Source organism: Rutilus rutilus, assembly GCF_951802725.1.
Source record: "Rutilus rutilus genome assembly, chromosome: 14".
In the NCBI taxonomy this organism is placed as follows: Eukaryota; Metazoa; Chordata; class Actinopteri; order Cypriniformes; family Leuciscidae; genus Rutilus; species Rutilus rutilus.
In genome coordinates this window covers 17,412,583-17,439,242 of record NC_140219.1, presented here as the reverse complement: position 1 = coordinate 17,439,242, position 26,660 = coordinate 17,412,583, and the positions used below count along the sequence as shown (strand labels likewise).

The 26,660-nt window shown below is 37.5% G+C and overlaps 2 protein-coding genes across 6 annotated transcripts in view; both read right to left on the bottom strand.

The window, feature by feature from the left end:
• afap1l1a (actin filament associated protein 1-like 1a) overlaps positions 1-7,268 on the bottom strand; it is a 32,127-nt gene extending 24,859 nt beyond the window's left edge. The window contains exon 1 of the mRNA XM_084430421.1: positions 7,144-7,268. Within this exon, the coding sequence (XP_084286547.1) occupies positions 7,144-7,222 (79 nt within the window). The 5' untranslated portion in view covers positions 7,223-7,268. The remainder of the gene's footprint in view (positions 1-7,143) is intronic.
• Positions 7,269-8,596: 1,328 nt separating this feature from the next.
• The window catches only part of ablim3 (actin binding LIM protein family, member 3), a 67,347-nt gene continuing 49,283 nt past the window's right edge, over positions 8,597-26,660 (bottom strand). The window contains exons 11-22 of one of the 5 annotated variants that reach the window (XR_014629739.1): positions 26,413-26,442; positions 24,972-25,101; positions 23,788-23,886; positions 23,399-23,449; positions 18,026-18,163; positions 16,618-16,688; positions 14,431-14,584; positions 10,771-10,800; positions 10,271-10,326; positions 10,023-10,087; positions 9,274-9,354; positions 8,598-8,954 (exon numbers count right to left, since the gene is read on the bottom strand). Coding sequence is in view for 1 of the 5 variants with exons in the window: in XM_084429624.1 (XP_084285750.1) it covers positions 9,913-9,938; positions 10,027-10,087; positions 10,271-10,326; positions 10,771-10,800; positions 14,431-14,584; positions 16,618-16,688; positions 18,026-18,163; positions 23,399-23,449; positions 23,788-23,886; positions 24,972-25,101; positions 26,413-26,442 (846 nt within the window). In the remaining 4 variants the exon portion in view is untranslated. Of the gene's footprint in view, positions 8,955-9,273; positions 9,355-9,786; positions 9,939-10,022; positions 10,088-10,270; positions 10,327-10,770; positions 10,801-14,430; positions 14,585-16,617; positions 16,689-18,025; positions 18,164-23,398; positions 23,450-23,787; positions 23,887-24,971; positions 25,102-26,412; positions 26,443-26,660 lie in introns of those variants that run through there. The other 4 variants (XR_014629740.1, XR_014629738.1, XR_014629741.1 and 1 more) reach the window with 4 other exon arrangements.

Below are 26,660 nucleotides of genomic sequence, written 5' to 3'. Positions count from 1 at the left end.
TGACTACTGGACTTCAGGGGGGAAAAAGTTCAACAAAACTGGCACAATTAGCCCCTTTAAAATGGTGCTCTCTGATTCTGCACTGCAGGAGTGAATGCAGTAGAGACTGATATCAAATCACTCAGAGTCACCACTACACTATCTACTATCTGGTTTGAGAGGAAGCGGGGCCTGAAACAGGAGCAGATGAGGTGTCTGTAGGGTCATGATGGAAAAGAGGAGCCAAAATAATAATCCTGAAGTCTCAGCATCTGTTTCCACACGAAGACCTATAGGCACTCTTACACTTTCGCCAACAAAGTAGCAGCAACTCCTGAGGTTTGAAATCTGGTCACAATTGTGGTCAGAGTGTCTAATCTCTTTTTATTATGGTCTGTGCCTCTGTTTAATATCAGCTAGAGAAAAGGAGCAGAGGGAAATCCCCCAACGGCCCATCTGAGGTCATCTGAGCCATGGAGACCTGGCACAAACAGTGAGTGGAAGCAGCAAGTAAATGAGTTAGACAGGTGGTGGAACTCTCACCAGTACAGTAAAGCACACTGTCCCTAGAGCCACGGGGTGAGCTGAAGGAGTCAGGAGTGGTTTAGGATGTGGAAATGAGAGCCGCTGACTTTAATACAGCCAGGTCGTGAAGGTCAGCACTCGGACACCAAACCCTCACCATATGGCACGAAGAGGGTGAGTCAGCCCATCTCCAGTACAAAGAATGCCTTCAGTCCTGCCAGCCTAATTCATATTGCTTATCGCCCAAAAGCCCCCATGATTTCACTCTGCAGCTATGCCTTATTTCAGCCCTCATTTTTTTTTTTTCACAGTAAAAAGATGTAGTGTTTCGCTGACACTATTAAGACTGTGCAGGCTTCGGCGCTATTGTGGCCACTGAAAGACTGGTTTCTTTGTCTAGGAATCTTCATGGAGGAGATATTAATTGAGTGTGAGTGTGTGTGTGTGTGTGGGGGGGGGGGGGGACTTCCAAGAGTTAGGGCAAAACTCTGACCTCTCACCTCTCCCTATCTGTCAACAGGGAGACACAGAGCTGAGAAGCTTGGGTGGGGCACTGATACCATTGCTCTGCTACAAAACCTAGTAGGCTGCAGAGGCAGCATTTTAATATATATACAGCGGGGGAAATAAGTATTGAACACGTCATCATTTTTCTCAGTAAATATATTTCCAAAGGTGCTATTGACATTAAATTTTCAACAGATGTTGGTAACAACCCAAGTAAGCCATACATACAAAGAAACAAATAAAAATAAGTTCAGAAATTAAGTTATGTGTAATAATGTGAAATGACACAGGGAAAAAGTATTGAACACATGAAGAAAGGGAGGCGCAAAAAGCCATGGAAAGCAAAGACAACTGCTGAAAACTTACAGTAATTAAAAAGCAATCCAGCCCCCTGTCAGTGGAAATTAATAACAGCTGGTTCAGTCCCAAATGATGGCCTACAAAAAGGTCTCATTGCCAAGGTGTCACACAAGACACATCTCATGATGGGTAAAAGCAAAGAGCTGTCTCAAGACCTTCGCAACCTAATTGTTGCAAAACATAATGATGGCATTGGTTATAGGCGCCATACTAAGCTTCTGAATGGTCCAGTGAGCACTTTTGGGGCCATAATACGGGACGAATAATTTCACCATAAATTTGCCTCGACCATTTCTGATAGAGGAGTGAAAAGAATAATCAGAAGAGTTGTCCAAGAGCCAAGGATCACTTGTGGAGAGCTTCAAAAAGACCTGCAGATAGCAGGTACTGTTGTCTCAAGGAAAACAGTAAGTAATGCACTCCACCGCCATGGCCTGTATGCACGCTCACCACGCAAGACTCCATTACTGAAAAAAAAAGCATGTTGAAGCTCATTTAAAGTTTGCTGCACAACATTCGGAAAAGCCTGTGAAATACTGGGAGAATATAGTGTGGTCACATGAGAGCAAAATTGAACTGTTTGGATGCTATAATACACACCATATTTGGAGGAGAAATGGCAGTGCAGATTACCCTAAAAACACCATACAGCTTGGTGTTGGCTCTTGGACAACTCTTCTGATTATTCTTTTCACTCCTCTATCAGAAATCTTGCGAGGAGCACTGGTCGAGGCAAATTTATGGTGAAATTATTGTCTTTCCACTTCCGTATTATGGCCCCAAAAGTGCTCACTGGACCATTCAGAAGCTTAGAATGGCGCCTATAACCAATGCCATCATTATGTTTTGCAGCAATTAGGTTGCGAAGGTCTTGAGACAGCTCTTTGCTTTTACCCATCATGAGATGTGTCTTGTGTGACACCTTGGCAATGAGACCTTTTTGTAGGCCATCATTTGGGACTGAACCAGCTGTTATTAATTTCCACTGACAGGGGGCTGGATTGCTTTTTAATTACTGTAAGTTTTCAGCAGTTGTCTTTGCTTTCCATGCCTTTTTGCGCCTCCCTTTCTTCATGTGTTCAATACTTTTTCCCTGTGTCATTTCACATTATTACACATAACTTAATTTCTGAACTTATTTTTGTTTGTTTCTTTGTATGTATGGCTTACTTGGGTTGTTACCAACATCTGGTGAAAATTTCATGTCAATAACACCTTTGGAAATATATTTACTGAGAAAAATGATGACGTGTTCAATACTTATTTCCCCCGCTGTGTATATATTTATATTCAATGCACATTCCTGTTGTAACTCCTGTTCAAAAGGTATATGATGGTAATCTAAAATGTAAGAATAAGAAACTAGAGAGAAACTAATTAAATAAAATCTGTAATTTACAGTACTGTTCAAAAGTTTGGGGTCCGTAAGATTTATTTTTGTTTTAAGAAATTATTATTTTATGCAACAATGACATATTACATTGATCAAGTAAAGGCATTTACATTGTAATTTATTTTTTATTTTTTTCATTTATCAGTTTCCACAAAAATATTAATCAGCACAACAACTCTATTAAATTCAATTACGTGGCAACTCTCCATGCGCTTTAGGTTGTTGCCCATGTAGACCGGTCATAAGTCACTTATGAAAAGGTAATCGCAATGTAGGCATTAGGCATTAGCTCACTTAGTTTTGGAACAGCAAATCCGTAAAAAAGCGATACATTTACTGTAACACAGTCAGCAAGATTTAGCTTCAGATCCACAAGCTACAAATCAGGTTTTGTAGGTTGCTACTGTCTTACTCTGCTTGATTAACAGTCATTTTCTCTGAACCATGTAGATAAATCAAGCTTGTCACGCCAACACCATCTGCACCTGTATGAAGATGTGCATGGTTAACAAATACAGTCTGGGCAGATAACTTAAAGTGCATGTCCAACTTTCACAGTATATTGAGTACACGTACATTGCCAGATGAGACCATTGCATGTGGTGTGCAGAAAGTTTCCTAGCGCTGTCAAAAGGTGTCACTGTGGCAACCTCAGAACTTTACAAGTTCGCAATGGAAATCAGTGAGCGCAACCTGCACTATGATTACCTGGGGACTTGTTAAAGACCTTAAATACGGACGCAGAACTTGTTAAACGCTTCCTTTATGATGCATGAGAGTCTGGTTGGTGTGCATTGTCTACTCCATTTCAGTCCATTCCAGGGTTGAGATGTCATTGGCAAGAAGGCAGATGATGCGCATAGAGATTGAATGGGTGGTCCGAGACGTAACACGGTCAAAGCAAACAAAGATGTTTCTAAGCCAAGTCAACTCTGTAATCACAAAAGCATGCATGCTGTGCATTTCCCCTAGTCAGGGCTCAGGTTGAAGTCGACGGCTGACAGGCGATCACATTATTGCACTAAATCCTGCTTACCCATATCCATGTATTTATACAAAAGTGGAATTCCCGTAAGCTGGAGGGAACAGGTTGCTTTGTACCGACTTGCAACCGTGACATACAACAATCAAGGCCAGACCAGGCTTGCAGATTCTGCACGAACAAGAAAACACTGTTGCTATTCATTTTGCTGATCTCAAGAACTCGGTAGTGCAAATTCATGTTTCATTATAAAATTTACAAGACAAATGATCTTTGTTCTTGACACTCCTAAGCTCTTCCACATGCTCACAGTCTGAAGGAAACAATAATCATGATTCAGTGCAGCGTCTTACATGAAGAGACAATCCCACATACTCAACGAGTCAATGGGGAGAGGTAGAGTCCCCTTCACGCCTACCTGATTCTCTGGCTTAGAACATCGTATTCTCTGTTTACGCACAGTCTACTCTCAGAACCATCCAAAGTCTAATAATTCACATTAGAGCGAATGACTTAACCAGTTAAAAATGCCCCCAATCTAATAATTGAACTAAACTGACCAAAGTCACAGAAACATCTTTTCAAACTCAAAACTTGACAATGAAAGTGGCCTAAAAGGAATAGTTCACCCTCAAGTCATTCCAGACCTGTATAACTTTCTGTTATACAACTGTTTTTGTTCATTGAAAGTCAGTAGGGACGAAAACAATATTGGACCCCCATTGTATAGAAAAAATAAAATAAAATCTTCTTTTATGTTCCACAGAAGAAAGCAAGTCAATACAGATTTGAATCGACATGAGAGTGAATAAATGAGGACAGAATTATAATTTTACTGGGTGAACAATCCATTTAAAACCAAACTAATATGTCCAAATGAACCTTATAACTGACTGAAACAACAACAACATGAAAATCTTCACATTCCTGCACACCGAGGAGACATTCAGCAACAACATGGGTTAAAAATAGTGACAGAAACATTCTTGCTCTGAAGGGGATGTCTGCTGGATGCACTTTTTTCCTTTCCTCCATCCCTTGGGTTTGTGTAAACACTCACATTCTGATAGATCAGGAATATGGCAGGGAATAAGGAAGAACTTCGGTGTATCTTGTAAACAGTAACAGTAACCGATGGTACGGCCTTCGCCTTCTGCAAACAGATGAGGCAAGTGGTTCAGAAATACACCTGTGGATACCTAACCTAACAGGGTGGAAAAAAGCAATACTGCTGGTTTAGGAGATGGACTCAATGTCTCAAGAGAAAGTGGAAGAGAAGAGAGTTGCCATACGTTGTGTAAATGCAAACTGAGGTGCTCTGCTCTGTAATTACTAGCATGTGTTTACCTGGTAGTTGTCCCTGTTTTCAAGTGCGTAAAGTTGTGCGTTTTATGATCCTATACACAATCCCAGATGGCTAAGGAATTGTGTCATGAGTTAAGAGAGTTTTTCCCTTCATGGGGAGGTGACTGTGCATATTGAGAATGTAAATCAAAGACAGTGGCATGCTCAGATAAATGCGTTTGCTCTTAGCGTCACATTCAGTAATGTTAATTCTTCTACTTCTCAAAAAATAACTAATGATATCTTTCGCAATTGCGTTTTACCTTTTTTGGATTCATTAACTTTGGGTTTAGACAAGGCTGTGATTTGAACATGAGACCAACTAATCTTTCCTTTTATCTTTGATATGTTGTGTAAACTCAATCTTAGGTGGATGATTGGGGTTTAACTTTATTGGGAGCAGCATTGGGGGGGGGGGGGGGGTGGAACTGTACAACATTTTTTTTACAGCAATCTGTGTCTCCGGACCACTGCCTGACCAGACACAGCCGGTTTGTTCTGAGAGAGCCAGCAGGATTCATCTCATTGTGTCAGTGAAGGGGAAATATATATACACACAAGAGCCAACACCACAAGCAAAAAGCACTGCTCTTATTCTTGCACCATGCAAAAACAGCAACTTTTAACACAGTAGGACTTTCAGGAGATCAAGAGAAGTACTACCGCCTCACCATAGGGGTCCTGTTAGAACACAGCTCCTTTTAAAGAGACTTCACTTATTATAAACAAAGAAGCACAAGAGTAAAGATCTGAGAGCCCTGGTCCAAGAGAAATTGAAAACTAAACCTTGCTACAAGCCTCTGAATCACTATGCCACCCACTGAAGGCTTATGTTCCAGATGTATAGTTTCTCCTGAACTTTTGAAGTTGAGGGTTTGTATGATATAGATCAATATTAAGTTGAAAACAGTAGATTATTGTGGAACATAAATGATGAGAAACATTACACGAGAGATACAGCAGCTGCTCAAAGCCAGAGTTTGATGATGTAGGTCAGGGGTTTTCAATCTTAGATGCCATGGACCCCCAAATATTATTATCTTGATGCGATTTTTTCAGATTTTTTTTTTCTACTCACTACAGCCTATTACTGTGCTGTACTGTAGATGTATTATCCTATTTATTTAATTTAATTTATTTTAATCAATGTTTACACTGTTTTTCTTTAGACTTTTTCACGGACCCCCAGCACTCCCTTGCAGCCCCCTCATCCAGTTTGAAAACCCCTGATGTAGTAGGCTAACAGCAGATCTAAAGTAAAAGATAAGGCACTGAAGGGGAGCTGATGGGAATAGTAAAAGAAACTTAACGAATCGTTTATTTTGTACAATTCGTTTTCAAAAACAGATTCACCCATTCCTTTATACCAAGAAGTAGGCTAAATATATCATTACGTGTCATTACATATTCCATATCACAACATGTAGTAATATTTGCTGCTTATTAAAAACATAGCCTATATTCAACCCAACTCTAAAAATACCATACAATCAAGTAGGATCCTAGTCATTTTTTCTTGCGACTCGTTTTCGGCTATTAAAATCGCCTCACTTATTTGTCGCACTATAAGTAAAATTCTCGGTTCACTAAAAATACTTTTATTTTTAGATCCCCGACTATAATGAATTCTACGAATGACTGAAGGGTAGCCTAATCAGTAAGTGAGTGAACTACTGACTCGACAACTGCTCAAAGCGATTCAGTTCGATTAATACAAATCGCCCAGTTCAATTCGCCTTTAGTGAACGGGTTCAATTGATTCATAAAAAAAGATCCGACTCAAAAGAACGATTCGTTCACGAGTCAAACATCGCTAACATGGAAACAGGGATGCGGTTTATGCAGCGCACCTTCAAAAACAAATGTTAAACAATGTTAAATGTTATATTTGCGCTCTCAAAACATTGAGTAATGGTATGTGTGCAACGACAGGGGCAGTCATGAGATGACAAAGTAGAAGTAAACCTAAAACAAATAGTTTAAACTATCTAACGGTAGCGTTTAGGTATAACGTTAAACAAACTATTTATTTTTTAACAGTAATTTTACTCACGTTTGCTGTTTATTTCCATATCAGAAGAATCAAACAGAACCCCCTGACGTGTTGGAAACGCACATTTCTGTCCGTGCATCCATCGATGTTATGAAGGCTACTTAAGTGACACACGCACTAACTGCATTGAAAGATTCTCAATGAAGTTACAGAGACCGACTTCCCTCCATTATCCTGCTGGGTCTTAGTGCTGCCTCAGACCGGGTTTGATGACAGACTGCCCACTTTACAACTGATTCCAGTGCCACCCATCACAAAATACAGCAGTTTTACACAAGAAAACAAACTTTTATTGCATTATAAGATGTACATAGTCTGTTGAAACTGACAGATAAATAAAGTTAGCAAGGTAGCAGTAATGATTAAAAAAGAGAATCAAAAATATGGTAATACTCTAGCTCTCTTCCTTTGAAATTAATAGAACACTTCATAACAATCTATTGGGCAAACAGGCTGTAAACACTACACACAAAGGCAGAAAACATGATGGTTTCACCTGCTTGTCAGTGAGGTACAAAACTACTGTCAGTATCCCTTGGCATTAAAGACCCCATGGTTACTGTTAGGTCCTAATCAAGGTTACAGTTTGTTATTTGTCACTTGCTTCAATGGTGTGGTAATGTGTATTTCCATCAAACAATAAATGAGTGTGAACATGTTATCCCTGTCATTGGCCATACAATCCATGTTTACTCCCCCTGCATTCATTTTATTACCAAATCAGGTGACGTATTTGCCCTGGTATGATTAAAAAATATAATAAACCCACTTAAGGTATCACAGCATTTCCTGATCCATCCTAACAGGAGTAATGAAAGTAAACTGCCCTAACCTAAACAACAGATCTCTCTTTTTTTTTAAGAGCAAAACATCTGAAAAAAAGAAGAGAAAAACATTGCACCAAAATTCTTTCCTACTATGTTTTGTCTTTATCATCTGTATCAAACACAAGCCATATTTAAATCTACCATCACAATATACAATGTATGTTTCATCATAATTAGTCAAATAATCCTAAAGTCTTCTTGTGAGAGAGGTGTACATTCAGTATTCGTTACCCCTCGGAAATGACCTGAACAAAGTACAGCACCGTAGTGCTCAATTTCATCTGCTAACTTCACAAATAACAGTCAGACTTTGGTATTCATTGTCAAGCAACTCATCGCTTATTTCAGCCCACCTAAGCTTATGTAGTATAACAGTGAAATAAAAGAACTGAAAAATATTATTTTATAACCTTTAAAATTAAATATTACTTAATGATGTACTTAACGGATGATGTCAGACGAATCATCCTCTTTCATTATAGTTGTATTGATCATATTTACATTCTGTTCACTCACTTTGCTGGTGCATAAATTAATAGAGAACATAAGGCAAAATTCTAATTCCTAATAATTCCTGATTCCTTATTTTTGTCATTCAGAAACAAAATACCACTTTACACTCAAGTAAAATCCAAAATGTTAACACCATTCTGTTTATTATTATTTTTTCTTTCTTTGTCAGGTATTCTAGTCTGTCTGATCATTTATATGCCTCTGTCACAATGGACAGTTGCACAATTTGTAGGTACAGTCCAGGCATGACTGTATGTCTGAGACACAGGATGTGTTTGTTTAGTTAGACTGGAACAGGTATTCAGGTCTCTCTCTGTGTGTGTGTGTGTGTGTGTGTGTGTTTGTGGGGCAAGAACGCTAGAACAGCCGGGCTTGTTTCTTCATCTCATTCCTCTTCCACAGTGCCAGGCGGTCAAACTCTACCATCGTCATCCCAAACACTTGATAGAACTCCTCAGGGGAAAGATGCCGCTAAAATGAAAAGGAAACTTATCACTAGTCGTCCATGTATTACATTTTTGTAAGCAATCATTAAATATTGTTAAACTTTTACACACACACACTTCTTTGTTTCTTTAATGAACAATTTATTTAAAATAGAAACCTTTTGTAGCATAATAAAAGCCTTTATTGTAACTTTTGATTAATTGAATGCATCCTTAATTTCTTACTGAGCCCAAACTTTTGAACATTAGTGTATTCATAAAATATGTATATGTATATTTATAATTTAATATAATATTAATATATTCGAATTATTATATATTGTTATTACAATTTTTTTTTTTACCTCCAATCTGGCCCGGTCCACATCCTTTGGCACCCTGTTACGCCCCCTAGTGGTCACAATAAGTGCTTCGTATGGGTAGACCTGTAGCGAAAGTTAGCGAATCATTTTTATAATACACTTTAAAATACAGCATAAACATTTAAACTCATATGCATTTATATACAAATAAACATCCTAATTTTCTAAGATAATCTATAGATTTGATAATGGAAAGCTAACTAAGCATTGTTCTCGGAGCTGACTGCATTGGTGGACCTCCTTTTCCTCTCGCTTACAACAGTGAAAGGAAATCACAGAGCCTCTGGCACAGTAGCTGAAACTGAGACAGGAAGCGGCACCAAGCAGAACAATATAGTTCCTGACCAACCAAGAGCAACGGGGTCAGACAAACCCCTGCCCTCTCCATGGCCCCTGCAGTCTCCGAGTCACTCAGAGCCAGCTGGGGAATTATACAGTGGCCTTATGACCTGGAAGCACTAATTTCTCCATCCTCCAGTTTCCACATACTTTGACCAGCAGGACATTGCTTTGACCCACGAGGGTTCATTAGACCGGCTTTCCTCTGGAGTTGACAGTGGGCTAATGTTTCAGAGGTGCCTTTTAGTGTCTCTCCGGGCCCTCTTTAATCCTCTGGTAATGTTAAACCATTATTCTTACCTTGTATTCTGTTGGGAAAGGAAAAAAAAAAAACTTTTAAAGTCAGAACTAATTTCTGTAAAAGAATCATCATTAAAAAAAAGCTCCTTTACTTACCTCTGATTCCCCAGTCGACTTCACTGCCACTGTCATACTGATAGTAGTCTGCACTTTGTGGCTGGAAAACAAACAAACAAATAGTGGCTAAGGATTTAGTTGACATCTCCAACCCATTGCTTTTTGCTGCTCTGTCCAGTCAGTTACTGAACATTATTATAAATATAATGTTAAAAAATAAACAAGCAACGAACAAAAGATTCAAGTAAAGGCATTTGTTATAGCTACAAAAATGGTAACTTACCCTTTGCAATCCATTCCTGCCATATCCTGGCAAAGAGGCTGACTTGGCTATGTAGTCTTCAGATAATGATAAATAAAAATAAATAAATAAACGTGAATGTGTAAAACAACTTCAGCATATGAGATTAAGCCTGTTCAATTTTGACTGCCTTGTCCAATAGTGCACAGTAGAGGGCGCTAGTAACCAGGCTAAAATCTGTGTTGCAAATATTTATCGGTTATTTTATGCAGACACGTTTATAAAAAGCAAATGAACTACAGAGGGGTTAAAAGCCTTGCCAGAAAATTATGAGAATAATAAATCTTGCCAATAAGATTTGAGCACCCAACGTTTTGACTCTAGGACATTTAGGTTCCATAATATTGTGTAGCCTATATAATAAAACTAAACACCACAACTTTTAATTTTCTCATCCAATACTAATCCCTGACTTTGTTAAATCCAAAAGCAGGACATGCTTTAATTTTTAAAGATACTGAAAGACCTCAAGAGTTACTCACCATTCTCCACTGCAAAGTTTGTTCGAGGAGCTGAAGAAAAGAGGGGAAAAAAACATTAGAATCTCTTTAGTATTTTGATAATCAATTCTCTGTTAATATTAAGTGCAAATTACTAATATGGGTCGAATAAAGCCAAACAGCAATACAATACAATAGCAGTACACTGTAAGAAACTATCTGACATGTACATTATAGTGCTGAATGAGCTAAATATGCAGTTATTGGTATATTCTGTGTTGTGTTTAGACTGAAACTGAGCTCCTTATGTCTGCCATAAGGTCAGACTTCTGTCTCCGAGTCCCTTGAGATTTGGGAACACTGAAAGAACCATTGGAAAAGTATCAAAACTGTCAACAAATAGAGCGGAGAGCAAGCTGCTCACCAGCCACACAGAAACACTGCACATCAAAGAGTTCAATGAGCCTGAAGTGAAAGGAAAAAAGCCATGGCAGTGAAAAGAAAAGGTAAAAAGAGAGAAAAGGAGACAGCAGGAAATGATGATGAAAAATGTGTACTCTTCTCTCGCTACGAAACCGGACATAAATCAAAAAAATCAAAAAGCAAGAGGCTGAAATATACAGCAACTGAAAGAAAAATACAGTGTCTTCAAATTACTGGTGAAGATATGTACATTACTAAAGTTTGGGTTTCAACTTTCTGTCCGTGTTTTATTTATCTCCGCAAACTGCGCAAAGTCTTACACATAATCTGTCTTGTGAGGGAGTGTTTTATCATCAGATTCAGCAGCATTAGCTGCATTATCTGTTTGTCTTAACCTTCCATGACGTCACTATCTGAAATCCAGTCTATTATCTCAGATGTGTAAATTGGATCTACAATGTCACTCCCTAACTTTCCCTTGATTTATGTCATGTTCTGTACAGTAAATGCCACCCATTTCTATTCATGAATAAAAGACATGGAACACCAGCACGGGCTGCACCAGGCATTGTGAAGAGTAGCGATGGATATGGGGGAGGGCAAAGCAGGAATAGCAGAGCCAGATCCATGTATGGAAAGAGGAGGAAAACAGGGAACTAAAGAGAGGGAGGGGATGAAGGGAAAATTCCAGATGCTTTGTGCACTTCCCCATGAGATACACAGAAATAGAATTAAGGAGAGCTGCCTGCTCACATGCACATCAGGAGGGATGGAGAAAGAGGAATAGGAAAGGTGGAAAAGAGCAGGAGTGAAAGGTTGGTTGCAATGCAAAGAACAATTATTAAGCAAAGACGGATAGAGTTACCAACCCCATTTATCAAATAAACATGGAGAATATTTCACTATGATGCAATGAAAATGTATGTATTATTTACATCATGTATCAATCATGTTTGTAAATAATGTTAATTTAATTTTAGCTAGAGACGCACTGACATTAATATTTGAATGTCTCTTTCAATAACAATAAAATGCAAAAAAAGTTAAATGCCACAAGTGAATTTAGGAACTTAATTTAAGAATGAATATTCATTTTGACATTTGCAACAGATTACATTTAACAATGCTATTAAATTATTGTTGTTCATTATGATTAACTTTAAGCAGTATTAGATAAATGGCAAAGATTATATAAATGTAAAAATAAGCAAAATCAGCATGCCAAATCAAATCAAATGAAAATGTATTAATAAAGCACAATAAAAACAACAGTAGTTGACTGTGCTGTACAAAACCTTGCTAAAAAGACAGAATTAAATATAAACAGTTTTGACCGCAATGCAATAAGAAGGAGGAGAGTATCAGTTATTTGCATGTGCAAATATATATCCAATATATGCTGATTTAAATTCAATATTGACTATTACCAATAAATGTAAAATCTATAATATTGGGCAATAACCAATGATAACAATATATATTGCATCCCTAGTTTCAGCAACTTTGTGTATATCTCATTTGCAATTATTATATATATTAGGGCTGTCAATTGAGTACATTTTTTAAAGCACTCTTATCCTGAAATTAAGCATACACCATTTATCCTATTCAACACATTATCTTATTTTCACGAGTTCCTTTGCCTTTAATCTTTAAGCTAATAAGGTTAAGCGTATTTGGCTTGCTGTCCACAGTGGAGGGGCTCGAGGAAGCAGCTTCAGCTGGAGCTTAGATTCCTCCCCCCAGAGGGACTGCTAATGCTTGGATGATGAGTATGGTAGCAAGATGCCTGAATTATGTTGGTGGAGTTGGGGAGGTGGAGGGATGCCAAAACAGCTGATGCCAGAGCAAGGTGAGAGATCTGCGTATATGCTCCGGTAGTTAATTGAAAGATTAGATGGGTTCACTCCTCCCCAAACTACGTCGTGAACTTCACTAATTTTATCAAGTACTGTAAATCATCAGATTGTAAGGTGATTCTCTCAAAACTGCATTTTCTGCAAGCTTTTTTCAAGGTAAATTTAGGTGTCTTTCAAAAAAAAGGACACCTGGAGACTACAAAAGGGCACCCAAAAATAACTAAATGATATAAGGACAGGAGTCCATATAATTCATAAATTTATGCACACCAAAGCACCCATGAAAAAGAAAAAGTCAAGTCAAGTTGACTGCATATACCTACTACAGTACTTGGATCCATTCAGATTTACAAAACATTATCCTAAATATGAATGTACTGAAATGTGTCTGTGCCTAAATACAATGAATGTGCGATCAGTGCATCAAGAGCGCACGTATGTTTTGTTTGCACATCAATATACCGGACTAAAGCTGTACTAGCTAGAAACTACTAGCTAAACGCTGTTTTGCTTTATCCAGCCTAGAAACGTAGTTTGCGTATCATCTGGTTATACAGCGGAGTAATGTTTTGAAGTGTCGTTCAGTCTGTTTTTCATACAGCGTGATGCGTAAGGGCTCACACTCTTCAGAAACAATCACAAAATATGACAGAGCTGGTGTTTTTAAATCAAAACACACTGGAAAGAATAATTCACTGAAAAGTCTCTTTTCTCTCTGCAATCTCTGATATAATCAGCGACTTCTAGATCATCTAACCGTGCGATGTAAATTATGTTAATGACGCAATTTCACACGCTTCAGTCATTTATTTGCACTAAATTATATTAACGCGTTATGGATTTTAAATGAATCGCATAACATTGACAGCCCTGAAACAGCGTGTCAGGTATAGAAAGGTCACAGTGAGACTAAGAAAGAACAAGAACAGGTGCATGACACTGCATCGGCTGTAGTGTTGTAATAGTTTTTTTTTTTTTTGCTGTGTCTGCAACTATTCCTGAAAACCCTCAAAATTCCCCCTCCCAGTATCACAGTCCTGTATCAGCATACGCTGGCTGTCACTGTCGACTCAAGCCTGCCTTCACAGTAAAGCGTTCCAGAGCTCCACTGCTTTAATTAGATGGCTCAGTGCCACGACTTCATTGACCACTATGCTAAATAATGACAGCCATACTGAAGGCAAGCAGAGCAACTCCCATACTGCATACAGTCAAAAGCACACTGCACCTGTTGCTATCATGCATTTCCCCCAGAGCAGAATGTGGGAAGGGAAAAGGTTATCTTAAACATACACAAACGGTAATGACCAATATGCCACACTCAAGCTACGCTCTGTTTCTGATGACACTACCGCAACCTCCTCCGAACACACATCTCTATAATCTGTGGTTTGTACATCAGCTCTAGCGGAGCACTTACAGCCGTTAACTGTGTTGTTGTGGCCCATGCTGTGCAACATCTCCCTGCTCCCACTGCGGGAGTTCCGTGCGCTGCCCCAGGGGTCGTTGTCATAGGAACCGGAACGGGCTTTCATCTCCTCCTTCAGGATCATCCTTCCGATACCACCCTGAATCTGAGACACACACACATAGAGAGATAGAGAGAAAGAGGAAGACAGAAACAAAAGAAATAATGAGTGAGCATCCTGTGATAGTAAGAGATCAGATGCTTATTGGCTGCATTTCAAAAATGGTTAAAGGTGCAGTAAGCGATTTCCGAGAAACACTGTTGATATTTGAACTCGACACCCAAACAAGCACACCCCTCCCTTCATTGCTCCACCCCTAAAATAACAAACACGCTATGCAACACAGGCAACCACTATCAGCTGGTATGGATTAGGGGTGTAAATCGGAGCCTTCAAGACGATTCGATATGATACCGATTTCTTAAGCCAACGATTCGATTATTTTCGATACTTCAGAATTCCCCGCGATACGATTCGATTCGATACGATTCAATACTAGATATTTTTACATGATATCTATTAAGTTTCAAATAAATCAACAAAAATAATAAATAATTTGCCTTTTATTGAGAATACAGAAACAATGTGTATGTTACACTATAGCAGTTGTGATCAATGCACTGCAAATAGAACAGCAAATATAACAGTTTTCCTTGATTTACCCTGGTCTTAAAGTAAAAAAGATGACTGTGAAAAATAGTAGAATTAAATTAAATACATTTATGGTGAGATTACTACATTTTATTTAAATAAACGCATTTATGGTGAAATTACTACATTTTCAGGTCAATCTGTGTTCATTTTGACCACGAAACATGCGCTGTCACTTTAATTCAGCGTTTGCAGCACAGCAAAAATAGACTCGGTGAGGAAAAGATCTCTGCACTGCTGTACGCACCGCAACTGGAACGGATTGACGGACCGCCGCAACCGCGTGCAGTGTGAAAGCTCTAACCTGTTAACATGGTACGGAAAAAATACGCACCGCATACGCACTGCAAACGGAGTATGTGTAAAACGGGCGTTACAATAAAGTGCAATCAGACAAACGGCAACATCTGTTACCACTGCTCCATCTGTTTTCCTGAAGCCAAAATACTTCCACACCCATGACTTGATGCCGACTGGAGTGTGTAACATTTCACTTTCATTGCCAGCTCGCTCTGACGGTTCCATCGCTCTTGAAAGACTCAACAATGTGTGTGAACATAGATAAGACTGTGAAACATAAGTAACGCGTGTGAAGCAGTGTGAAGTAGAAGACAATAATGAGGTTAGCGCCACCCGCAGCTTAAGAGTAGGTTGTACGCATATGCCGGAGCGGATGCTGAAAATAGACAGGCGAACAGACAGGCGGCAAAACAAACAAATTAATCGATACTCTTGCGGACGCATCGATGCATCGAATCGTCGGCTGTATAATCGATGCATCGATACGAATCGATTAATATTTACACCCCTAGTATGGATGAATCAGCTGTGATTCAGCAAACAACAGCATATTTTGGTTCTGTGGGAAAAAAACACAACGTTTCTCATGTATCAAACAGAAACAAAGCAACCACAGTTTTCAGGCCTTCCCACTCTCTGTCTTTCCAGTGCTGGAAAGCTTATCCAAAATGAATGCGGGTCCTAGTTCTAGCTTAATCGTGAATTTATATTCCTCTGAGGTAATATCTCAGCCATCTCTGTTTCTACAGTCTTTCTACAAATGTCCCGCTTGCTTACTCTCTCTCCTCCCCATCATGAGCGTAATCGCCCCCTATTGCTGATTGGCTACAAAAGTGTTTTGGTGCTCCGTGAATCAGCCCGATCCACTTCATTTTTCACCTATTTACACAGCTAAGACAGTGTACATAAACAATATTTTTTTGAGCACACACACAGAACAGACATGTAGCAAACATTCACAAAATTGTTTTAGGTGTTCATTTAAATGTTCAACAGCGATTCTCAGAAATCGCTTACTGCACCTTTAAATTAATCTCTGAGCAGACAGATGGGCTGTAACTTGGCTGACTGCTGATAATCAAAACTAGGTGAGGTTTATCTTAATAAGAGCGGAAGCTTTAATTACTGGTTAGAGTGCAGAGAATAATACTGTGAAAATAAAGAGACAGAGTGCTTTGGTGGCTTACTCTTTGAAGGCCGTGACTCCAGCCATCCTCTTCTCCACCTGATGAGTACCTTCTACGAGGAGCACGTAAAGCTGAGGAGGATAAAGATTGAGAAAGCAAGAGTGAGAAAGAGAAAATTAAGATGAAGCATACAACTGAATAGTTTAAGCATCTAAAGGGAGTCACACAGCATATTATAGACTGATAGCAAAAAATATGCTATAAAATATATATGCAATCATATATGCAATATATATATAATTATATGCAATTCATAAAACTTTAACCTTGCATCCTTCTAATCTGCAAATCATTTTTGGCTCAAATTTAGTATAGGATTCCAACACAAAACAAGAAGAATAAAGAGAATAATTAAGGCACATGTGATCCTTTAGTCAAAAACATTGAAAATTCATATATTCATGATTGGGATATAACACAGCCCTTAAGTGTTTTATATTATCCCAAAGTGTATTGATAGCGTAATGTAATTTGTGCATAAAATAAATGTTAAAGAACTCGCAAAAGCAAAAGACACAACAAAAGCAAAAAGTGCATATTTTCCTAGTTAATATTAATAACTTTAAGCATATTATAATATCTCACACATTCTATGACTGCTTCTGTATTATTTTGTAGTTAATGAACAGTATACAGTACATTTTATTTTTACTATGTGAGGGGCCAAATCTTAGAAAATGGCAAATGTAAATTCATACATTTACAAAAAGAAAAACTATTTAAAGCACAATAAATGGTAACAAATGTTTCTCCTTCAAATGTGGTTTATTGATTTTTTTAAATTGCTCTTTGTATAAAACAACTAAAATAAAAAAATATTTATTTTATATGTTCTTCAGAGTCTAGTTTCATAAACTGTGCAATTTTTAAGACATCCTAAAAAAGGATTTCAAAAGAAAGATAGGTCCCACTTTATATTAAGAGTCTTAAACTACTATGTACTAAAAATAATTTGATACAATGCACTTGTTGTGCACATACATGTTTTCCATTGTACTTATATTTTAAAAAATACCTGCATGTAATTACATCTTTGAGCCTTCCTTTACCCCTTAACCCACCCTTAAACCTAACCATACCACCAAACCTGGCCAAGCCTTCCCTGTATCCCACCTCATTAGCAGCACAAGTGTTTTTCAGTACAACATGAACACAAAAAGTACACTGTACCTATTTTTTTTAATGTAAGTACATACTGTAGTAGTTAAGGATACCTATTATATAGTGTTACCGAAAGATATTTAACATTCCTTCTCTACAATGTGTTTATGGCTATCAGGGACTATAGGATCTTTACTGATATCCCTGTATGTGGAAACATTTAGCGTGATTGTGGCTGCCGATAGGAAAGCGCTGTGATGCCAGTGAACTGAACGCATAGGACATTATGAATACATTTGTCACCTACATTTAGGAGAGCTGGTGTAATGGTAGTAATCAGACTCTGAGTGCTGGTAGTGTTCAGGCGAGTAGGCTGATGAGAACTTGGAGGATTGGAGAATGTCTTCACTGGTCTTGCTCTTAGTTGCTGGATTGCATTGATTGTCTGTGGGGAAAGTATGTCAGGATCACAACATTGGAAAAGCCTGTGATATAACCGCACATATCAGTACAATCAGCCCCCCTTTAAACCTAACATTAGTATGCGTTTTCAGTGATCACACAATCCACATAAAGAAAAAGAAGGAGTGTGATCTTTCTGTGATCATGAAAATGACCTACTTTTGTCAGGTCCTGCAATCTGATCACTTGATTTAATGACACATAATTAATTAATCACTGAACTGCATTTGGAATCATATGAAATGCATATTTCCATGTGGAAATTGTAAACTTTTTTTAGTTAAACCTATTTTCTTCACTTCTAATCCATCCTTTACTAGTGAAGTGATTCTAATAGGCAAACACAGTAGACCAGAAACCTTATTTTCCGTCCAAAAATAGCTAAATAAATACTATATTGCGTGTCATTGTTTCTCAGAAAACGTAATATTGCATTTTGAATTATCCCTCAATGTTTTAAAAATTCAGGAACATTTTCCATTTTGTGCAGGATATTATATTATAGTATACTGTATTTGATCTCTGTCTAATCACAGAACAGATTTAAAGCTGCATTCAGTAACTTCGGGATTTCTTCGCTGTATTCTCGCTTTTTGCTCGCAGGTTTCTCTCTAGAGCTCCCCCCACAGCTTCGGAATAGATATTTGACAACACTGTTGTAAAAACTCGTTGGCTATTCTCAGACACCAGAGGCTAGCAGATCAACGACATCAAAGCAGATGGGACATTCTTTAAAACGTCTTCTTCATTCGGGTTCGAACAGCGTGAGGGAGCGCAATAATGACGGCATTTTAGCAGATTTCTTTTGGCCGTAAAGCAATTGTTTACATCGCGAGACCTGATATCACGCGAGACTTCCTGACCCTGAACCAAAGTTGCAAGTGCGTATTTTCCGCTCACGGGCACCAGGGGGGTGCAAAACGACCACCATTCAACCCGAAATAAGTAATATAACCATTCCAATGACTCCGAAGCTGTTCAGTTAAGGTAAAAAAAGTTACTTAGTTCACCTTTAATGGAGTGGAATGCAATTCGCCTAAAAATATCTAGATATATGAAACATGTTAATGCTAGGTGTCAAGGGGGGCTCAGAAAGAAAGAAAGAAAGAAAGAAAGAAAGAAAGAAAGAAAGAAAGAAAGAAAGAAAGAAAGAAAGAAATAAAACTACAACGTTCACATATAACAGCTCTGAAGGAAACACAATCCACAACACTCAATATAAAGCGCATCTGCATTCAGATAAATGAGATGTTGAATAAGCACACAGAAAACACTCTAAAACTACTCATGTGAGAGTCTTGTATTATCAAAAACTACAGATATCGATATATTGCCTTATACATCTAAAGCAAAACCAGTCAGAAACTGCACTGAACTCCCATCCATATAAAACACACACAAGAAGATTCAACACAAATACAGAAGCACAGGCCTCGCACAATATTAACAATCCTGAATGGAAAAGACGGAATGCAACTAGAGATCGAACAAACACATAACCAAAAACGCAGACAGACAGATGTGCACAGGGAGAGAATACTTACAGAGTGGATGGTGAACGAGGAAAGTAGAGGTGGAGGGAATCGTATTTAAGGTGGTAAAGGAAAGAAAAAGAAAAAAACAAGGGGAAAAAAAAAGAATAAGGGAGGAAATATTTGCATCCAAAAGTCTTCAGTGAGATTTTAAGTTTGATACCCATATGGCAGAGACGCAAATGATCTGCATGACAACAGTACGCCTCTCTTCTGCTCAAACACAGCTAGACATCTACAACAATAAAACACTTACAGATGCAGATCCACCAAATGGGTAGCAAATTAGTCCTTGTAAAGTGTTCGTTACAGGCTTGTGATACAAGGATAAACACAAATGCACACTTAACACACATATTTAAACTGAGCCAACAAGCTGTCAGAGATGGTTCTGACCTTTCTTAGAGAAAACTTGATAGACTGTGCAAGTATCTGAGCTGGCCAGTAAATACATCTACAGGATTAGTGCAGCTCTGTGCAAAGCTCTGAAACAAATTCATCTCCCTTACGCACTCTAGATCTCTGTGGTTGTATATTGTGATAATTGGCAGGCCTACACAGAATCTGTGCCAGAAGCTCTGAAGTACTCAAACGGCATCATTCACAAAGTTCTATACATCCCCTGGCCCTTGTGTGTTTGTCTTTTAAACCTTTTAGCTAATTTGATGCTGTCAGGAACAATGTCTAGTGCGCACCGCTCGATTTAACATAATTTCCTATGCTTAAATTTATTCCACAAATTTCACAGATTTTACCCCTCCAAAAAAGGTCAGAACTGCATAGAAAATTTCTGCAGGATTGGAACAACCATCATTCACACAATTTTGCACATACCACGTTTAAAGTCATTTTACAGTTTCCTCTTACAATTCTGAATATAATTTTTTTTTAAAGCCAACAGATTCCATCTGGGCCTGGATTTATTACATGACTTAATACAAGATTGTTTCAAGCTAGCTGTGTGTAAATTGTTCTTTTTAATTTTTCTACATAAAACCTGTTTAATTCATTATTAATATTATATTTATTATTATTAACCTTCGTAATTTTGCTATTTGACTTCATATGAATATTTCTTTGGATTATATAAACATCACCTCTACCTAAACTGTTGAGCCCAGATAAAATCCTAAATGTTGATCACTGTATTATCCATGATAATTGGTTTAGGTATCAATATTTTTTTTTTTAAATAAGATTAATCATAAATAAGAATCATAATTAATCATTTGGAAAATTGCACAAGCCTGTAATGCACATACATACAGAATATAGCCTACACATACAAATACACACACAGAGACATGCAGTAAGGGGAAAGATGTACTATTACTATTGTTTAGTTAAAGGGGTTTGAGTTCATGGCATTTTTAGGAGATACTAACCAATATGCTTGACAAAATGGTGTGAGATTGTAAATTTATGAATTAACAAACAGAGATATGCACATAAACAACCAATTTTTAAAGGATTTGGCACCAGATGTAGTCTATCAGGTCTAGTCAATTAGACTGCCAAGTTCCTACAACATTCAATGTGCTGTCAACTGTAAGAGAAACAATATGGCTGCCACCTGAACTCTGCAGAGTTAGAATTAGTAGAGTAGGTAATGTTGAGACGTTTATACTTGCTCATTTCATGCTTAAACGGGTTTGCTTTCCTAACAGCGGTTTCTCAACAGGGTTGAGCTCAACTTAGCATTCAGTGGGGCTTCTCTGTGGCATCTAATGCGGTCACTTCCCAGTTGATCTAAAGCAGAGGGGGGACATGGCAAGCTTTAATCATGCCTCAGCAAGCCTCATCCTTTTTTCATCACCCCCCCATGTGGAAGGAAGGATGCGCTCGCGTCAGTTCTACATTCTTCTGGCATGCAAGCGACGGAAAGCGGGATGCACGCTAATACTTGAGCAAAGGAGACAACTTCTTATCTCGTTCCACCTGACATACAGTTGCAGGGGAAAAGAAGTATGTGAATCCTTTTGAGTTACATGGATATCTGTATATTGCTCATAAAATTTGATCTGATCCACAAATAAGTCACAACTGTAGAGAAACACAGTCAGCTTAAACAAACAGACATTTCTCATGACCGTTGTGCAGGTCTGATCTGCAATTATAGAAAACATTTGACGGATATTATTGCAGCAGCTTTTTATACTGTATATCCCATAAAATATATTTTAAAGTGTCAAACATATATGTGGCATATATTCCAAATACATTGAAATATATTTGCATTGTTGTTCACTTATATTTATCATTTTGAAATATATTCTGAAATATAACAAAAATATTTGATGTTAAGTGTGAAATATATTTACATTTATAACATGTAATGTAAAATATATGACAAAATATATGGTCATAAAATGTTTAGCTTGCTAAAGAAGGGTCGAAAATGTATTTTGATCATAGTAATTCCTCTACCTTTTCCCCTATACACAACAGTAGGCTACCATATTTCACTACTGTATTATGACACACAGCTATAATAAATACTGTACTTACATTTAAATGACTGCAATGTAAAATGACAGATAGTTGCTTTCCTAGGACTATTAGGCGATATTAGGTGGCACATACCTAACACTAAGTGCAATTATTAGATTTATTGTTGTTTTATTGACATCTTTCCTGAAGTCATTTAAATATTGAAAATATGCACAATATTTATGATGCAAGTATAACAGTGACACTCCAACAGTGAAGTGCACTTAAACAATAGATAGAACTCAGTGTCTAACACTGCATACACACACTATTAAATAACTGTATTCAATTCTGTAAAAATAGGGAAAAAACTCTGCATTCTGTGTGTTATTGTCATTGTCAAATTGTCATTTTAGGCCAATAAAGTCAGTAAAGGGGCAGCCGTGGCCTACTGGTTAGGGCTTCGGGCTTGTAACCGAAGGGTTGCCGGTTTGATCCCCGACCAATAGGAAAAATGTGGGCGGGGGAAGTGGTAGAGCACTGTTCTCCCATGCCCACATCCACGGCTGAAGTGGTCTATCTAAAAAAATAAACTGAAAATGTGTTGTTTGTTTGTGAAAATGTTAACTTTTTAAATTTCAAAATATATTTCAAATGAAACAATTTGCAAAAGTTAAAACATATATGAACATATATGTAAACATACATGAAAATATATTTACATATATTTAACTAAAATATATTTATTGGGCCAATATCAAATATTTGCATATATTCCAAAAATTATATTATTAATATATTTCAAATATATTTCTTTTGTGTATGGGATAAGTGCTCACATACTTTTTCCATCTTGCTCTGATTCAATGAAGACTATTATTTGATTATTTGTTTAAGCAGACTGCATTCATCTATTGTTATGATTTAGATAAAGATCAGAACAATTTCAATTACCAATTTATTCACAAACCTAGTTTAATCCAAATTGTTCACATACCTTTTCTTGCAACTGTATTAGGCAACTTCTAAAACGTGCCATGGCATATACTTAGTTTGTGCCCGCCACATCCTATATGAGTGCTTTTTCTTCCACATTTGCAAACTACTTTTATTAAAGGCTTTTGGATTAAAGAGTTTGCTGGAGGAGAGCTATGGAGGACACTAACACTAATCAGACACATCTTTCCCATGAGCCCACACTGCCTCAGGACTAAGCATGAGGGAAAACAGGCCGGGGCAGGCCGAGCACACTATACCATGTCTCTTATAGATGGGAGGCTTCCTGTAGATGTTGGGATCCCCTGTGGCTGAGAAGAAAGGAAGAGATTAGAAATAAAATGGAGGAGAAGTAAGTGACAGGCAGAAGACAGCAAAGTAAACGAGGCAGGAAATGTTTTTTGTACTTCCTCTTCACGCTTCCTGGGACCTTTAGGGTAAGGTGAAGGAGAGTGGAATGGTTGAGGAGATCACAAAAAAGGTACAAAAATGGAGTAGCCATACTATAGATGTATAGTATAGACAGATTCAAAAAGTTACAGAGACTTTGATCCATTAATGAGATTTTAATTTATATTCAAATATACTGCTGGATGAATATGAAAGTGATGATAGCAGCCAATGAGGTGAATGTTGAGGCCTGGCCTACCTGGCACATGGAAATGCTTGGGAGCTTGGATTGTGGTGGGAGTGCTGGACCGGGCATCTAGCTGACTGTAATAGGGTGAACTTCTGCCACTCTCAGTGCCTGCAGCAAGCCCCAAGCCAATGACAGTAACAGAACCAGAGCATGAGTGCACACTTCCTGTGCGCCCTAACCACACACACACTCAATCATCAGATCAATGATCCAAGATTAGCCAGGCAGGGACAGTATGCATTTCAAAACAGAGAAAAAGACATACTGTGCCAGACAGACGGGTGCATAGGATGTAGGTGGAATGGTGGGACACGCCCCCTAATAACGGTCAAAAATGTCCCCCGCAAAAAACTTTATATTGGCTAGCTTTGTTTTTTGTTAAAGTCAACATGAAATAAAAATCTCTTATTGTGCTTGCTGTATGATGCATTACGTCTTCATAATAAAAAAAAAATCATCAAATTAAATACCTTTTGGGGTGACATCACCAAGCTATCTTGTTGCCCCCTCCATTATTTCAACAACTTGAAGATGCAATCATTTTCAGTTGGATAAAATCCTGTCTTCCCCACATTTCCAATGTTGTTAATATTAACATTAACATTAAAATTTTTTTAAATGTTGCATTGGCAACTAGCAGAAATAAGTTAAAGAACTAAAATGACTAAAACTGAATTAAAAAGTAAAATAAATAAATAAATAAATAAACTTAAAATGAAAAGTGAAAAAATAAACCCAATTCAAAACATTAATGAATACTATAACAATATATAAATAATATTAAAATAACACTGGTCCTTCCTCCTTTTGTCACTAAATGTCACATTTCACTTCTCAATTATTTCATGTTGACTTTAAAATCAATACCCACTAAATCACTATCAGTCACTCAGCTATGTCCTTGCTATGTAGCTGCAAACCACACTTTTAAGTATATAGAAGGCAAAGCAAGACATATATATAGTATATTTTCCAATATACTGCATATTCAGTATAGTTCTCAAGCCATTCCTGCTGAAAACACCAGCTTAAACCAGTATGCTGGTTCAAGCTGTGCTGGTCCACTATCCATGTTGTTTATCAGCAAGAAATGTTGGTCAACTTGCATAGTCTTACTGATGAAGCTGGAAGCTTGTTGACAGGAATGAAAGTGTATTGTCTGTACTGCTATGAGCTTGGCAGAAGGAACTCACCGTATCTGTAGTAGTGCTGTGGAGAGCGGGGCATGATGGGAGACATGCCCTGCCTGCTGTAGGTGGGGGAGTCTATGTACCCTGGACTGGAGGATCTTCTCAGCCTCATGTCCATACCGTCATACATGTCCTATTCACATAAACTGTCATTATTCATAACTCTGAATGTGAGAACCACTCATTTTCATTTGCTCAATGACCAAAATTCCAATCAACTTTCATACTTTCAGTAGGACTGTCAATTTAACACACTTAACACAATTATGTGCTAAATCTACATCAGACATTAATAATTTGGTTGCAAAACATATTGCTGTTAACTCAGGGTCAGTGATCGGCTTTTGTTCAACGATATGGAAATAAACAATACAGTGGCAAGAATAAGTATGTGAACCCTTCAAAAATACCTTGATTTCTACATTGATAATTCATAAAATGTGGTCTGATCTTAATCTAAGTCATAATTATAGACAAACACAATCTGATTAAACTAATAACACACGAAAGTTGTACCTTTACAGGTGCCCTGCCCTTTAAATAAAGACACACAAAGCTTGGTTACTAACAAATCTGTTTTTCTCAAGAAAGATTGGTTAGTGTACCATGCCTTGATCCCAAAAGCTTTATTTAAAAATGCTTTACAGAGATGCACAAAGCTAGAAAAGGCTACGAAAGAATTGATAAAGACCAGGGTGTTCATAAATCAACTGTGAGATACCCAGTTTACAAATGTAGAAAATTCTGGACTGTTGCTACTCTCCCTAGGAGCAGGCATCCTGAAAAGATAACATTTTTATGAAGGGTTTTCTGCTAAAGGAGATTCTACAAGTTACTAAATTAAAGGGTTCACTTACTTTCTCCACCCTGCACTGTGAATGAATTTATTGAAATTAAATAACACAATTTATGAGTAATCAATGCAGAAATCCAGATATTTTCAAAGGGTTCACAAACTTATTCCTGCCACTGTATAATGAATTTCAGACACTTTTTGAAATGTCTATTAAATGATTTACACGTCTGCCGGAAAAACATCCAAATTCTTTTCATCTGAGGGCTTTTCTCAGCATATACTGATATACAGGTGAAACTCGAAAAATAAGAATAACGTGCAAAAGTTCATTTATTTCAGTAATTCAACTTAAAAGGTGAAACTAATATATTATATCGACTCATTACATTCAAAGTGAGATATTTAAAGCCTTTCTTTGTTATAATTTTGATGATTATGGCTTACAGTTTCTGAAAACACCAAATTCAAAATCTCAGAAATGTAAAACATTTTCAGAAGCTGTATGCCTGTATGCAATTAATTTCATTAAATTTTTAATTGATTGACAGCCCTAATTTATTAAAAAATATATATTTTATATTGTATATATATATATATATATATATATATACACATTTTTAACAGTAAATTTGAGTAAAAAACTTCTACCTGAGAATAAGGGGAGAGTGTGCCCAAAGACTGTGAAGACAAAAAAGAAGGGGGAGAGTCAGAATAACAGTAAATCAGAGATAAACCTTCAGGTAGGTCTCTTCCTCCATGACATCTGATGTGTGAGGGAAGTGAGAAGAGTAAGAGGACGGAGGTGAAGGAGTCACTGTGGTCCGAACAACCTACTTTGTATTTCCTGTAGAACTCAACATTTTCTACTCAGCAAGCAAGAATTGAATGGATAGTTC